Raw genomic sequence first — 13,534 nt, 5'->3', positions numbered from 1 at the left:
CTGATACCCCGCGTAGCCGAAGGGAGGATCTTCCACAAAGTGGACAGCCTCTCTTTGTCGAGCCTTTCCTCCCTCGTAAGTAGGGAGCCTGAGGATATCGAGGAAGCTTCCAAACATTCACCCCACTTGCAACTGCCAGCACCTACTCGGATATTACTTTATCGCCCAGTGGCAGGGCACCCGCGGACCGCAATCTGCAAGGAACTGATCGGTGATGAAGAGATCGGGAAGGGGAGGGAGGGGAGGGAGGGGAGGGAGGGGAGGGAGGGGGAGGGGAAGGGAGGGAGGAGAGACAGAGGGTTATACCTTATGAGTCGTCTGGTAGGTCATTGCCGCAATCATGCCTCGCTCTATGTCGCCATCATTCAGGTCCATAGTCCCGGGCGGGCTGTACCAGTCGCCCCCGCACAGCCGAGTGTCAAAGTTGTAGGAGCTGCCAGGTATGATCTTCTCCATTTGCGCGTGAGAGAGTCGAGAGAAGTTAAAGTTCCTGTCGACCTTGGTGAAGTTGTCGACTACCCGGGGGTTGATCTGGTAGATCGGAAAGCCGTCCTTGTCAGTAGGAATCAATGCGTTGCACTTGAGATGAGCGTCTTTGATGCTTGTCTTTACACTCTTGTCGTCGGTTCTCTCAACTTTGAGCACACATCCGTACATGATAGAGCCTGTGAGGTTCTCGGCTCTTTGCACCGGCTCTCCTTCTTGTCGAAAGTGATTCTTGCAACATACTTGCGAACTTCGTCGACATACTTGAACTTGATAGAAGTTATCACACCGCAGCTATCGAAAAGTTTCTTGATTGGCTTCTGATAGTTGAAAAGAAGATTGAAAACCAGAACCTGATCGCAATCATTACAGCGCAGCTTGGGCTTCTCCTCTTCCTGCTTCTCCTGTTTCAACTTTGGAGGGCGTCCAGTCTGGTTATGTTCTACATCGCGTTCCTTGTGATCAGCTTCGAACCATACAGACGCCATCTGTCTTCCGATCTTGATGGAACGGCTAGAACGGGTCAGATTGAGGCTGTCGGAGTTCACAATGAAATCTATCATTCTACGGTCGGGGAACACAATCACTTCCAACGGTTGTGACGCCTTCTGGGTGGAAAGAAAAGTTTTGCTAACGAGCTCCCACACCTTCTCTACTGAGCTTTCGGGAGAAACGTCGCTGACCCTCACCCTCGTCGTTTTCTTCTTCTTCTCCTCCTCCAAAGAGAGCTTGTAATGGACATCTGGCTCGTACCACGGAACATGGACGTCTAAGACGGATCTCGGGTGTGTTTCCACCCGACAGACGATACCGTTTTGCTGTGCGACGATGGAGTTGTTCTCGGGGAAGGGAATGTAGTACTTCTTGAACTTGGCAAACATGGGATCTGGATCATCAGGAGGGTTCGGGTCATGCCCCTCCCGTCGAAACCTGACGTCTGCATGCGCTACTTCGTCCTCGTCGATGATGTTGTCGTCTGAAGAGAACGACTCCTCCACTTCCTGCTCCGTCTTGGTCTCATTCGCCATGAGCTCGCCCTCGGCAAGGTCAAAGTAGGCCTCAAGGGCAGCTACTTGCTTCGCCAGCTTCTTCTCTTCTGGGGCTTTGTCACAGTCGGAGTTTGTAGTCAGATCCTCGAGGTCCATGAACCCTTTCTCCATGTCTGTCTGGGTAGCGTTCCTGGAGTTGTCTGCTGTCTTGTCTTCATCTCTGTTCTTCTTCTCCTTCTTCTGCTTCTTTCCCGCACCAGGTCGGTGCTTGAGGCCCAGCAAGTCTTGTAGGCCAAGCATGCCCTTTGCCTTCGACCTCTGGCTCTTGTCCGCCGCCTTCTCCTTGCCTCGCCTCCCTCCTCGCCTCCCTCCTCGCAGATGAAGGACCAAGCGGGTCGTCCTCCCGTCAGACGAGACATGTCTGCATGATGACGAGAATTTGACGATGCTGGTCAACGGTTCCAAGTGACAAGCGGTCGACAGAGTGAGCACTAGGAGGGGAACAAGGCAAGTGTTTGACATGATGGAGCTCTGGAATCAGCTCACTATCCACACAAGCGAAGTAAGAATTTGTCGATTCATGCCGGTGATGGAGTCTTAATGGGATTATCGCAATGGTTTCACCGAGTCGTTTGCCCGAGTGAACTCATCGTTCCTCCTCCTCCTCCTCCTCCTCCTCCTGCATGCCTGCTGCATTCCTTTGGTCGCATTGAGTCTACCACCCTACCCCCGATACACCAATTTGGCCCAGGAAAAGGACCCCCCGCTCATCCGAGAACAGGATTCCTGCAATTGAAAATGCCCAGTAGTTGAGCGAATGGAGGAATGAAAACAAGCTGATCAAGAAGCTTTGAGGAGGAGGTGGTGGTAGTGGAGGAGGACGAGGAGGAGGAGGAGACAGGCTAGCAGTCTGCTTGACTCACCTGCTCTCTTTCATCGTTGTTCGATATCATCCGATCGATCTCGACGAACATTTTCATGCTTGGGCTACTCAGTTACGTTTGTGTTGGGTCAATGCTAGCAAGGTCTGTCGCCTTTGACAGCCTCCTGCCGCAACTTTCGTTTGCATGTTGGCACGGAAAGGGGCAGGTGGCTAGCAGCTCTCTACTCTCGTCGAGGAGGGCGGCGGTAGCTCTTTCCACTTCTGATCTCCTTCGGTCGTCGCCTATGCCGTGGAGTCATGCTGGATCTGTGATGTGCTTTGTTCCCTTATCTGAAGGACCCAAGAAGATTTCAGGCAGCAAGACGAGTAAAAAACGATTGACTGTAAGGAAGACCCGTTGTTGTTGAATTCTTATGAAGTGCTCAGAAAACTCCAACTTTCGAGCGATCTCAAGCAACCCTTCGATCGTTTCATAGCAGCGTGACATGTTCTAACATGTGATTGTGTGAAGCATAACTCCTTACAGAACGACAATGTGTCCCCAACAAACGACCCGAGTGAACCAGTCAAGTCGCTCGTTCCGGACGGTAAGAGCTTCACTTTGCAGTTGTTCGTCTACAGGCTCCATCGCTTGTTCATGCATGCCTGATTGCTCACACTCATCGCCTCAGGCTCTCATGATGCTTCTACAGCCCCGGCAACCGACGGAGGCCAAGGCCTCCCGTCCAATTGCTCGGAAACAGAAGAAACCCAACTGCCAGCAGCTCTCGATGACCTCAAGGTTTCAGAGCTCAAGGAGCTGCTGAGAGCAAGAGGCCTAGCAGGCAACCGTCCTCGACTTTTTTGTCCTCCAACCTTACAGGCAGCGGCAGTGAGTGGGAAGAAGGCAGAGCTCCTCGCTAGGCTTACTGGGCAGGAGGCCAAGGGCAGTGAAGGCAGCAAGCCCAAGAGAAGGAGAAGGCAGGGGCCGACGAGAGCGCGAGAGGAGTGAGGGAGCATGGCATGAGGCGTCGGACTCTGACGCTAGCTCGCAAGGGAGCTGTGGAGCGAAGGGTACGACAAGGTAGCTGGAGTAGACGAGGTTGGACGCGGGCCCTTGGCTGGTGAAGCAAGCTGAAGCTTCCAATGCTTCCTCCTCATGCTTCGCGTAGGCCCTGTGGTCGCTGCTGCCGTCATCCTTCCTCGGGAAGGTTCCTACAATTTCTTCTCCTTCCCTCCCTGTTCCAGCCCCTCCCCCCTCCATTTCTCCTTGCCCTGCCCTCCTTCCTCCCCCCCCCCCCTGGCTCAAATTTTGACGCTCGTGTTGCCCTATCTGTTTCCTCCCCTTCGCTCCACTTTCGCCCTTAACCTTCCTTCCTAACTCGATTCTCCTTCACCTCTCCCTCCCTTCTCTGCGGTGTGTCTCCTCCAGCTCAAGGCGAGGTAGGTGTGGATGGCGAGGCTCTCGAGTACCTGGATCAGGTCAGTCATCACAGCTCAGACTCTCCATGAGACTGCCTAGCAGCTGGACGACAGCAAGAAGCTGAGCGAGAGGCAGCGAGAGGTGGGGGCGAGCTGGGGCCGGTAGATTTTGACTGTGCTGGCAGGAAGTTTTTGAGAAGCTCACCCAAGATCCTCGCGTTGTGTGGGCTGTCGAGTTCAAGTGAGCAGAGGATTGAAGTTTGACCTTCACGTGACTCGCCCGTCAGGTCCAACAGAGACATCGATGCTGGCAACATTCTAGGTAGAATGTTTCCTGGGGTTCCGAACGAGGGTCGCTGACATGCCTGCAGCATGCGCGGAAGCAGCTATGGTCTCTTGTACCGCTGCAACCCCTCCCTCACTCCCCGCAGGTCAGCGCCGTTTCAAAGCTCTCTCAGCAGCCGTCATTCATCCTCGTCGGTACGAGTTTGACATCCTCTGTCTCATCTCATGTGGTTGTAGACGGAAATCGAGTGCCCAAGGCCTTGAAGGTACCGCGATCTGTTGCTAGGTGACGCTGAAAGCTCAAGGTACCTGCCGAGCCCATCGTCAAGGGAGATGGGTTGTGCTGCAACATCGCAGCAGGTAGAAGTTACTCTCATCGCCTCCCCTCACTCGCTTCTTTGCGTGCAGCAAGTATCATCGCCAAAGTCACTCGTGATCGCTTCATGAACGATGCCCACGAGGTCGTCCCATCGTTTGCACTCCTATCCTCAGCTCCTTTCTCACATCTCACAGAAATGGCCCGAGTACAATTTCCTCAAGAACAAAGGTCTGCCATATTGTTGATGGTGTAAGTCTCAACGAGATGAAGGGTATGGAACCCAAGAGCACATGGAGGCGATCAACAAGGTTTTCTTTCCTCAGAATACAGAAAGCTCACTGAATCTCAACAGAGCGGACCATGTCCACTACACAGACTTTCCTTTGCGCCTTTGAAACCATCCGGCTCTTGAAAAGAGGTGAGCGATGTTGGAAAGAAATCCTATGTATGTATTTTCGTTTGAAGACGACAGTACAATTTTAGCGTTAGATACAAGAATATTACAACACCGATACTGCTACACTCTTGCATGAAAAATGCGTTCTGGAATGACCAGCGAACGCGGCAGCTAACATGAGCTTCGCTGCGCGTCATTTGACGTCAAGGATTTTGACTACTTGTAAACAGCCGACAAGTATGATAAACAATCTCCCGACCTTGACTACAACACAAGTCAACGCGAACACGGAGGCTGACTGAGCTCAACCTGTCACCATGACCCCTGACCCCCTCGTCCTCTCCCCCTTCCTTCACCTGGGATGGCGACAAGTCACAACAAGGCAGAGACTTCTCTGCTTCCACGTGTACCTGAGCCGCGAGCCCCTCCACGCCCTCCACCTTCCCCTCCCCTTCCACGTCCTCTTCCTCCACGACCACCGCCACCACGTCCTTTGGCTTTCTTTGTGTTCTGTGCTTCCGTCAAGAGGAACATGCTTTACAAGAGAAAGCTGGTATACGCTGTCAGAGTCGTCATCGTCGTCGCTGAAATCGCTGTCACTTCCGTCTAGATCGGAATCAGAGTCCTAGGTGGTGACAAGCTAAGCTGAGGGCCGAACAGAGCGTCAAACACTTACTCGACTCCTTTTTCCATTCGGCATGGCTGGGACTTTTGCCGAATCAAATGATGGCAACCCTTGAGAAACTTTGAAAGGGTCAAAACTTGTGAAACAATACTCGAACGATCCATTGCCGACAGTCGATTGGGAAGAGCACACGAGATTCAAAAACCCTTGGAAGTGAAGCCTTTCAGCATTGTAACATTGCTACCTGCAGGTGAAGCGAAATCTTGCATTGGTTGCGCGTTAACCTTGGAAAGCATTGCCTGGAATTTGTCCTAGGTTAACAAATCTAGATCTAACAAACATGCAAAACACCTGAAACTTTGATGCTTGGTCCTGAGCTTGTTCTGGGGTAATCCAACCATTCATCAAAGCGTTCTCCAGTTTTTGTGCTGCCTATCAGGACATTCAAACAACACAAGTTTCTTGATGGAAAACATGACTACCTGTAGGATTTGTCTTGCATTCATTGGTCCATTATCACTCCCATCCATCGGACCTTTTCGCAACTTTGTCATTCAGAGAACGCATTCATGTACTGTAGTGACCGGGTTTTCTTGCTTGAGATGCGGAAGGATTATTCAAAGAAGACATGGAGGATAGAGTGTTAATGCTGCACACCCGTCACTCACAGGACTTGTAGACTTCAATAGCACACACCCAGATTCACCGCCTTGGCCTGGGACGCCGTTGGGACCAAGAATTCCATCCCATGCCAGCTGTGGTGAGTTGCTACCTAAGCCTCCTACTCCCATGCCCAATGAAACATTCGGTCGCTTGGCATTTGCATTGCCAACGGGGTTACCCATCGGGCCTTTGTTTGCATCAACCATGGGCACGAAGGGAGGAGCCGAAGTGTTTCCTGGCAGGTCTGTTTAGACCTCTCTTATTGAGAGCGACAAAGAAACCTAGCCGAAGCTGAGGTACGAATGATCCGAAGCCTGCCTGTGGCATTGAATTCTGAGGCATTTCTACCATAGTGCGATTAGTCGAAATCGTTTCAACTTTGTGGATAGAGATCGTACTTGATTGACTGTTCTGGTTCCAGAGCTGGGGAGAAGCATCTAAACCACCTGTAGCTCAACATCAGTCATGAACAACTTGTGAACAATTATATCAAATTCGGAACCTTGAAACCCTCCAACAAAATTATCTATTCTTGCGTGTCAGAGGCCTCTCATGAACGCTTCAAGAGCTCTCACCGTTGGGTATCCCGCCAAACCCACCCTGCGGTGCTGATGCCTGAGGCCATAAAGAGGCTGAGCCATAACCCTCCATGCCACCTGATATGAGATTCAGCATGTGATCGAAATCCGCCCCTCGCACACGACCTTGCGCGTTGCGATTCATTCGCAAGCTTGAAATATGACGGAGAGACCACAAGGAACTGTCCATGAATAGGAGAAGAAAGAAAGAGGTCAGACGACGGTAAGTCCTCAAGCGAGGAGTGTGGAATAGGCCATTGCGATGTCACAGTTCAACAAAAACAAAAACGTACGAAACGGACAGAAATGGAATGGGTAGGGACGCTGATGGAAGAATGGCAGAGGAAAACCAGAAGGACCGAGAGAGGAGGAGGAGGAGGAGGAGGAGGAGTGAACAGGGCGACACGATTGCGGCAGATGGAGGCATGGTGAAGGAGTCAGGCACTGGGGAGCTGCGACTGCATTGAGATGTGTTTTTTGGAGGGGGTATAATGCAGGGGATGCAGGGGTAGGGTAGTGTGAGGGTGGGAGCAGGTGGGGTGGGATACAACGTTGCGACGTAGGGATCAGGGAAGAAGGATAGGCCATTTTACTTATGGATGAACATATGGAATGATAAGACATGTGTTGTATGCTCCAGTCATAGTGAACCACAAACCTCCTCAGTAAAGGGGGTGGTACGTGGGGGTGCATCGTGTTCAAGGTAGGTAGGAGGATACGGGTAGTCGAAGGGCAACAGGGTGCACAAGAATTGGACTATCGGGGGTGGGTGAAAATTAGAGGGTGAACCGTGGGTGGTCTAGGGTAGTGGTGGGGTGGGTTTCATGAGTGGGGTTGGTGTCAGGGGGTGGGGTAGGAAAACGGGGAATAAAATAATAAACTGAAAACAGACCGGGATCAGTTCCGTGTGTGTAGTTGGGGTCCATAGTGGTCTTCTCGAGTCGGCAGGGTGGGTGGCAGGTGCGTCGGATGGGGCTGGGGTGGGTGGTCTGTTCAGGTGTAACAGGTCCCAGAAGTCTCAATTCATTGCGCAGGGACAACCCCAGGTGGTCGGGGGCAGGGGGGTACATGCGGATGGGTATAGGAAAGAGGATGGTAGGGGGTAGGGGGTGGTGATGCAGGGGAAGCCCGAGCCTCTTGAGTTTCGGAAGTTGAGTGACTGCCGGCGGCGGCGGTTCCGGACCCGGCGACATCCGTCGGCCCGAAGGGATTCACAGGTGTTCTGTGGAAGGAACAATTGAAAGGTTACGTAACGGAATCAACGGCTTGACACCCCTTCGACCACAAGGGCGGCATGGGAGGGAAGCAGCGGGCAGCGAGAGGAAGAGAGGACATGGTTGACTGAGTAAGGAGACAGATGGCTGAGCAGAGAGGAGAGAAGCAGAACCTGAAGAAGTTGAGAAAGTGAGAACAAGAATGGTAGTGGGTTGCATGTAGAATCAGGCATGGCGACCATTGTGAATCCGCAAGAAATCAGAAGTGGACGAGCTTCGAGGTAGTTTGAGAAGACGTGAGTATATAGAAGATTCACATGATAACGACAGTACTAGCAACAAGGCAAGTAAAGATGAAACGAGTGTTGTGCGATGCTGGGCAGCCTGAGAACGAATTAGTGCGAGCGAAATTCCTTGACAGGTCCTGAGGTTTCATATGACACTTTTTGCAACGGCAGGCTGCTTCTTGGCAACAGTTGGATGATGCATCTGGTCAGGGCAGGGTGTTAGCGAATGCAAGATTCGAAGTCTCACCACATGCGTCTTTGACATGGAGGAGAATCAAAGATGAGAAATAAGGGTGTTGAGCTGGTTGGGATCTGAAGAATTGTTTGGTTTTGTTGTGTTTTAGTTCTGACTAGCAACATGGTGGGGTTAAGACGGTACGCCTGTCTTGAATGGACCTTCCTCGTCGCAGTTTTTATTCTTATCTGTTCCTCAGCTGAAGCCGCCGCTCCTTTCTTTGACTCACAGAATCCAAAAGATTTTTTCTCAGCCTCCAATACTTTCAATGTTCAGATCAGTGTTCGTGATCCTGATCTCAGCAGCACAGCTGCTGGACAGATTCTGAATGCAAGCGTGATGTCTTACCGTGCTCGATCGGCACTTAGCTTCCCTTTCGGAGACAATGCCTTTGACGGTACCCTACAGTACTCGATTTCTCTCAACCCCCCCGCATCAAACCAATCATCCATTGTACTATCGTTGGAATTTAACAGGACAAGCCGTATGGATAATGTGCCTATGCCGTATTGGTATGTCTGCTTGGAAATTCTGGACGGGTCTCAAAGCAGTGCTGAAAGTTGTTTCAAATTTCATATTCCAGTCAAGCCCAGGAATGTGCAAAATTGTACTCTGAGAGGGAACGGCCCTCTCTACAGAAGAAATCCTATGTCAAATTCAACATGTGCCATGCACGCACTGCAGTCCTCTAGTAAGGTCGGTGTCGGCCAAAAATTTGAAGCTTTCGCCTACTTTGAAGACTTGACAAGCGACGGGACTGAGGCATGTGCGCTGTGTGATCGTTTGACAATATCAACGCGCTCGGATCCTGGATTGCCAAACAATCTTCTGCTTGACCAGACATTTGGGGGACCTGACTCTGCCCGTTGGCCCTCCATGCGGTCAAACTTGGTTGGAGTCTACTATGGTGTAGGAGCGATACAAGAAAGCTATCAATACCTGTACAGTCGGAAGATCTTGTTCCAACCAGACATCCAGCAAGTTGGGTTGAAGTACGCCATATGTCTGAATGCTACAGAGCAACACTCGCCTGGTGCCGGGACGTGGCCATCAGCATCAGCAGAACAGTGCTTCACGCTCGAGGTAGTCAAGCCGAATCTTGAACTATTCCTTGAACCCCACAGCGACATCAATCTCAACCCGAACGCTCCGCTGAAGATCACCGTACATTCAAGATGTCGCTACTCATGGAAGTTTGCAATGAAGGACAACAACGATGTTGACTTCATGTTGACTGAACCTGCGGCTGGCTACCAAAGAGGCTACTACACGCCCAATCTTTCGGTCGATCAACTGGCAACCACCCTCCCTGGTTCATCGCTCGCGCGGAAGGAAAAAATCCTCTTCTGCCAGGACTACTCGACCTTCAACTGTCCGATCCAGGACAGGTACAACAAGACGATGCAGTACTTGGATTGGACTGTTCCCGCGGGGCTGGAGGCGCAGGACTTCAATGTTTGCTTCGACATCTCGGACGAGGTTTACATGCTGGACAAGCAGCTCGTTGGCTGCATCAGCTTCCATGTTGAGAAGTGCAAGACGTGCGTGTCGCCCGCAGACACCTTGTACTCCCTCGCACTCGATTTCCAGACGGACTGGTTGCAGCTCTGGGGGGCCAACTCGATGATCAGAGACCCGATGAACATCACGGAGACGCAGGTGCTCAGCCTCGGGCCCATGCTTGAGGTCTACGCCACTCACAGTGTGGAAGTGGTGTTGAAGGTGAGGGATCATTGAGACTGCCAGGCATGACGAGGTTTGTGCAGAGGTTCCGCATGAACGAGACTTCCTTCAGGAGGCTCAACCCAGACATAGTCGGGACTGTTGTCCTCGCGGGCATGCAGATCTGCTTGGCTCCTCTCGTGTGCCTGCAGGTGCTGAAGTTCTGCTGGGGAATGGGGTCTGACTATTGCTGCAGGGAGTCTAGTCAGCGGACGGTTGACCTTGTCATGTACTTTGTAATCCACTCACTATACAGAGAGTCTGTCTCGTTGATCCGCATCATCACGGCAGCTCGCGACTTCCTTGGATCCATGCGGTCATGAGCGTCTGACCTGGCGCGAGCTTGTTCTTCTTCTGCTTGCAGCCCTTCTCCTGCTTGCTCTCTGCCTGCCGCTTCTTCCTTCTTTCCTTGTCTGTGTTCGGAGCCGCCTCCTCCTCTTCCTCCTCCTCCTCCTCTGCCGCTGGCTGCATGCTCTGCGACCTATTGTGCTCGGAGTCCTGCGTGACAGAGGAGGCGCAGACTTCGACTTCAGGCGGGGGCGTGATGACCTCCTGCACGAGGTCGCTGGCCTTGGCAAACGCAGGCTTCTCGTCCTCCTGGTCGGTTAAGTTAAATTGGTCGAGGCGACCTAGACGCTTGAGCGTAAGCCGACCCCCTCCTCCCACCCCCTTCCTCTCGTAGTAGAGGGGGTACTGGAAGCCTGTCTGCATCATCTTCATGTAGTCCAGGTCAGCACGGCGAGTGAAGTTGGGGTTGACGCAGACGTCGCAGCATCTGCTGAGGTTTCTGGTCAACATGCTCCGGTTAAAAGCTTCTCCGAAGTGCCTGAGGATCTGCAGCCTCCTGCACTCCATTCCACCTCCAAGCATCCTCGCGTTCACCACCTCCAGCTTGAAGTCCTCGTCGCTCGCTCCATCCCAGGAGTCCTCCGATGTCTCTTCTCGCATGCTCGCAAAGTAAGCTTGTCGCTTGGTCCCGAACGTCTTCGAGCCTCGGCAGAAGAACGCCATCTGCTCGAGATTATGCAGCACAGCCTGCCAGCGACATGTCAGCGCGAGAGGAGGGCAGGGCCGGTCACCTTGACTCGCTCAGGCTGCACCTCCTGGTTCTCCACAGACTTCCGCAGCAAGAAGCGATGCAAGTTCGCGTCGTCTTCCGAGAAGTACATGAGCGCTTCCGACTCGCCACCGTCCCGCCCGGCGCGACCAGTTTCTTGGTAGTAGGCCTCGAGGGACCTGTAAGGAGTGAGAAAGTGGGAGGGGCAGCAGGGGAGAGGACTTGGGCATCGACTGATGGATCACGAATCTCACGTCCTTCTTGTCGATCCCCATGCCAAAGGCAATGGTCGCGCACACGACCTGGTTGAATGGCGTCATTCATCATCAGCGCGATAGGAAGAGACCTTTGTCACTCCCTCCATCCACTCGTCTTGCACTTGCATCCTCTCTCTTGGCCGCAGCCCGGCATGATAAGCCTTCGCCTTCACTCCGATCGCCGACAGCTGCTGCGCCAGAGCGTCGCATGAAGCTTTCGTGTGGCAGTAGATGATCCCCGAGCACGCGTACTGCAGCCCAGCTGCTACTGGCTCACCACGAGGGAGGGAGTTGAGAGACTCACCGACAAAGCTCGCGATGTCTTCGAAAACTTGTTCATCTTCACCTATCAGATCCTTATACCTCACCTGAAGGGAGAACAACATTAGAACCGACCTCAGCCTTGCTACATCGTCATCACTTGGTATCGGATGTTTGGCCTGTCAAAGCTCTGCATGAAGATCTTGTCGACTTTGATCTTCAAGATGTTGACAACATCCCGACGAACTTGCTCCGTGGCTGTGGCTGTGAGCGCCAGCCAGGGGACTGAAGGAAACCTTTGATGAATCGACCCGAGCTTTCGAAAGCACGGCCGGAATTCGTGCCCCCACTCGCTGACACAATGTGCTTCGTCTATGGCAATGAGATTGATGTATCCTCCATCGTAGAGGATCGACAAATCCTGCTGAAAGTTGCTGGTGCAGAGAAGCTCGGGAGTGACATAGAGCAGCCGCATCATGGGAGGGAAGGTCAAGGGCTCCGAGTCCGGCGAGGGCTTGCCGAGCAGGTCGTTGATGACTCGCTCTCGGTCTCTCTTGGACTGGGAGGAGTAGATCGCCGATGCCAGGACCCCCTTGCTCTGAAGTGACTTCACCTGACCCAGCATGAGCGCAAGAAGAGGCGTAACAACCAGCGTGACTTTTGATTCCGCGTACACTGCTGGAAGCTGATAACACAAACTCTTCCCTGCCCCGGTCGGCATGACGGCAAACGCATCCTTGCCATCAAGAACCTCACTGATAACTCTCTTCTGATGTCCTCGCAAGCTGGTGAAGCCGAAGACCTGGTGAAGTATGCGATCGATCTTGATGTCTCGCTCAAGTATCAAGTTACTGCCATCTAAGCGCGTGAAATGCAGCAGCAGGAAGATGACGAGCACGTAAGATTGAATCCCAGCCATTGTTCAGAATGATCTGAAATGAAGCGGAGAGGAGCAGGAGAAATTCTCTGCAGATGGATGTGGATGACGAGAGACTAGAAAGGAGGAGGAGGAGGACGAGGAGGAGGACGAGGAGGACGAGGAGGAACAAGAAAATGAAGGTGAACACAGCACTTGATACTGATGTGACGCCTTGAAGCAAATCTTTCTCACTTTCTCTACTGTGCCTCTTCGTGATTCGTGAAAATAACCTCCATGTCATCTGATATATCCATTTAGATAAACATGCGGCCGGTGGTGCAGCGCCAGGTGCCAAGAAGAAGAAGAAGAAGAAAAACAAGAAAGCGAACACGAGTGGTGAGATGCTTTGGACCCTTGTATTTTGTGAGTTGATTCTCCATTCTGTCAGGGTCCGAAGAGTTGCAGGTGAAGATAGGGATAGGCGATTCGGGGAGCCTTTCACTTGTTTTGGTAGGTTCCAGCCCTATCAGACATGGACAGCAATCTTCTCAGTCAGACCATAAAGAATCTTCACGTGTCAAGTGAGACTCCAGCGCCCTAGAGATGTTTTTCCTCACCTGAGGTTGAAGGCGGCGGCGAGAAGTTACTTCCTTTCATCCCTACCAGTGACGGCAAACATGCTTTCTGGAGGTGCTTCCACTAGCCTCCCTTCCTCTTACCTTACCCTCCCTTCCTCTTCCCTTACATTCCCTTCCTCTCCTCTTACCCTCCCTTCCTCTCCCCTTACCTCCCCTTCGTCTTCCCTTTTCTTCCCTCACCTGCCCTAGTTTCCCCCTATCTTCCCTTACGTTCCATCCCCTTCCCCTAGGGGACCTCCTGCTCATCTTGTTATTCCATCCTCGTTTTTCCTCGCTCCTGATACGTGCTTCTTTTGCTTCTTTTGCGTCCTTCGCTTCTCCTATACAGCACTCAGCCCATGAGAAAGCCCGAGGAGAGACCAGAGACAGGAGGCCCAA

The 13,534-nt window shown here is 52.4% G+C and overlaps 5 protein-coding genes across 5 annotated transcripts; 2 read left to right on the top strand and 3 right to left on the bottom strand.

The window, feature by feature from the left end:
- Window positions 1–300: 300 nt before the first annotated feature.
- On the bottom strand, window positions 301–1,997 carry GUITHDRAFT_143525 (hypothetical protein; the record flags this gene model as incomplete). The annotated part of the gene is made up of 2 exons (XM_005826236.1): window positions 301–606; window positions 648–1,997. 2 exons carry the CDS (start codon window positions 1,995–1,997, stop codon window positions 301–303), a joined length of 1,656 nt encoding a protein of 551 aa, XP_005826293.1.
- An 894-nt stretch (window positions 1,998–2,891) lies between these two features.
- GUITHDRAFT_143524 (hypothetical protein) lies at window positions 2,892–4,608 on the top strand (the record flags this gene model as incomplete). The annotated part of the gene is made up of 13 exons (XM_005826235.1): window positions 2,892–2,945; window positions 3,051–3,139; window positions 3,394–3,461; window positions 3,510–3,548; window positions 3,770–3,819; window positions 3,863–3,901; window positions 3,945–4,000; window positions 4,047–4,081; window positions 4,131–4,190; window positions 4,282–4,310; window positions 4,350–4,404; window positions 4,453–4,505; window positions 4,558–4,608. The coding sequence occupies 13 exons, from the start codon at window positions 2,892–2,894 to the stop codon at window positions 4,606–4,608; spliced, it is 678 nt and encodes a 225-aa protein (XP_005826292.1).
- A 255-nt stretch (window positions 4,609–4,863) lies between these two features.
- GUITHDRAFT_114513 (hypothetical protein) lies at window positions 4,864–6,771 on the bottom strand (the record flags this gene model as incomplete). Its single annotated transcript, XM_005826234.1, has 14 exons — window positions 4,864–4,946; window positions 5,077–5,116; window positions 5,171–5,270; window positions 5,495–5,591; window positions 5,630–5,684; window positions 5,737–5,817; window positions 5,868–5,920; window positions 5,970–6,034; window positions 6,082–6,283; window positions 6,330–6,392; window positions 6,447–6,494; window positions 6,551–6,574; window positions 6,624–6,704; window positions 6,753–6,771. The coding sequence occupies 14 exons, from the start codon at window positions 6,769–6,771 to the stop codon at window positions 4,864–4,866; spliced, it is 1,011 nt and encodes a 336-aa protein (XP_005826291.1).
- Window positions 6,772–8,848: 2,077 nt separating this feature from the next.
- GUITHDRAFT_114512 (hypothetical protein) lies at window positions 8,849–10,289 on the top strand (the record flags this gene model as incomplete). The annotated part of the gene is made up of 3 exons (XM_005826233.1): window positions 8,849–10,084; window positions 10,129–10,236; window positions 10,281–10,289. The coding sequence occupies 3 exons, from the start codon at window positions 8,849–8,851 to the stop codon at window positions 10,287–10,289; spliced, it is 1,353 nt and encodes a 450-aa protein (XP_005826290.1).
- Window positions 10,290–11,133: 844 nt separating this feature from the next.
- On the bottom strand, window positions 11,134–12,578 carry GUITHDRAFT_76434 (hypothetical protein; the record flags this gene model as incomplete). Its single annotated transcript, XM_005826232.1, has 4 exons — window positions 11,134–11,320; window positions 11,364–11,443; window positions 11,488–11,766; window positions 11,820–12,578. 4 exons carry the CDS (start codon window positions 12,576–12,578, stop codon window positions 11,134–11,136), a joined length of 1,305 nt encoding a protein of 434 aa, XP_005826289.1.
- Between the last annotated feature and the right edge of the window lie 956 nt (window positions 12,579–13,534).

The sequence above is a fragment of the Guillardia theta genome (assembly GCF_000315625.1).
Source record: "Guillardia theta CCMP2712 unplaced genomic scaffold GUITHscaffold_76, whole genome shotgun sequence".
In the NCBI taxonomy this organism is placed as follows: Eukaryota; class Cryptophyceae; order Pyrenomonadales; family Geminigeraceae; genus Guillardia; species Guillardia theta.
The sequence above is the reverse complement of the archived record's forward strand: the minus strand, read 5'-3'. Positions and strand labels throughout refer to the sequence as shown.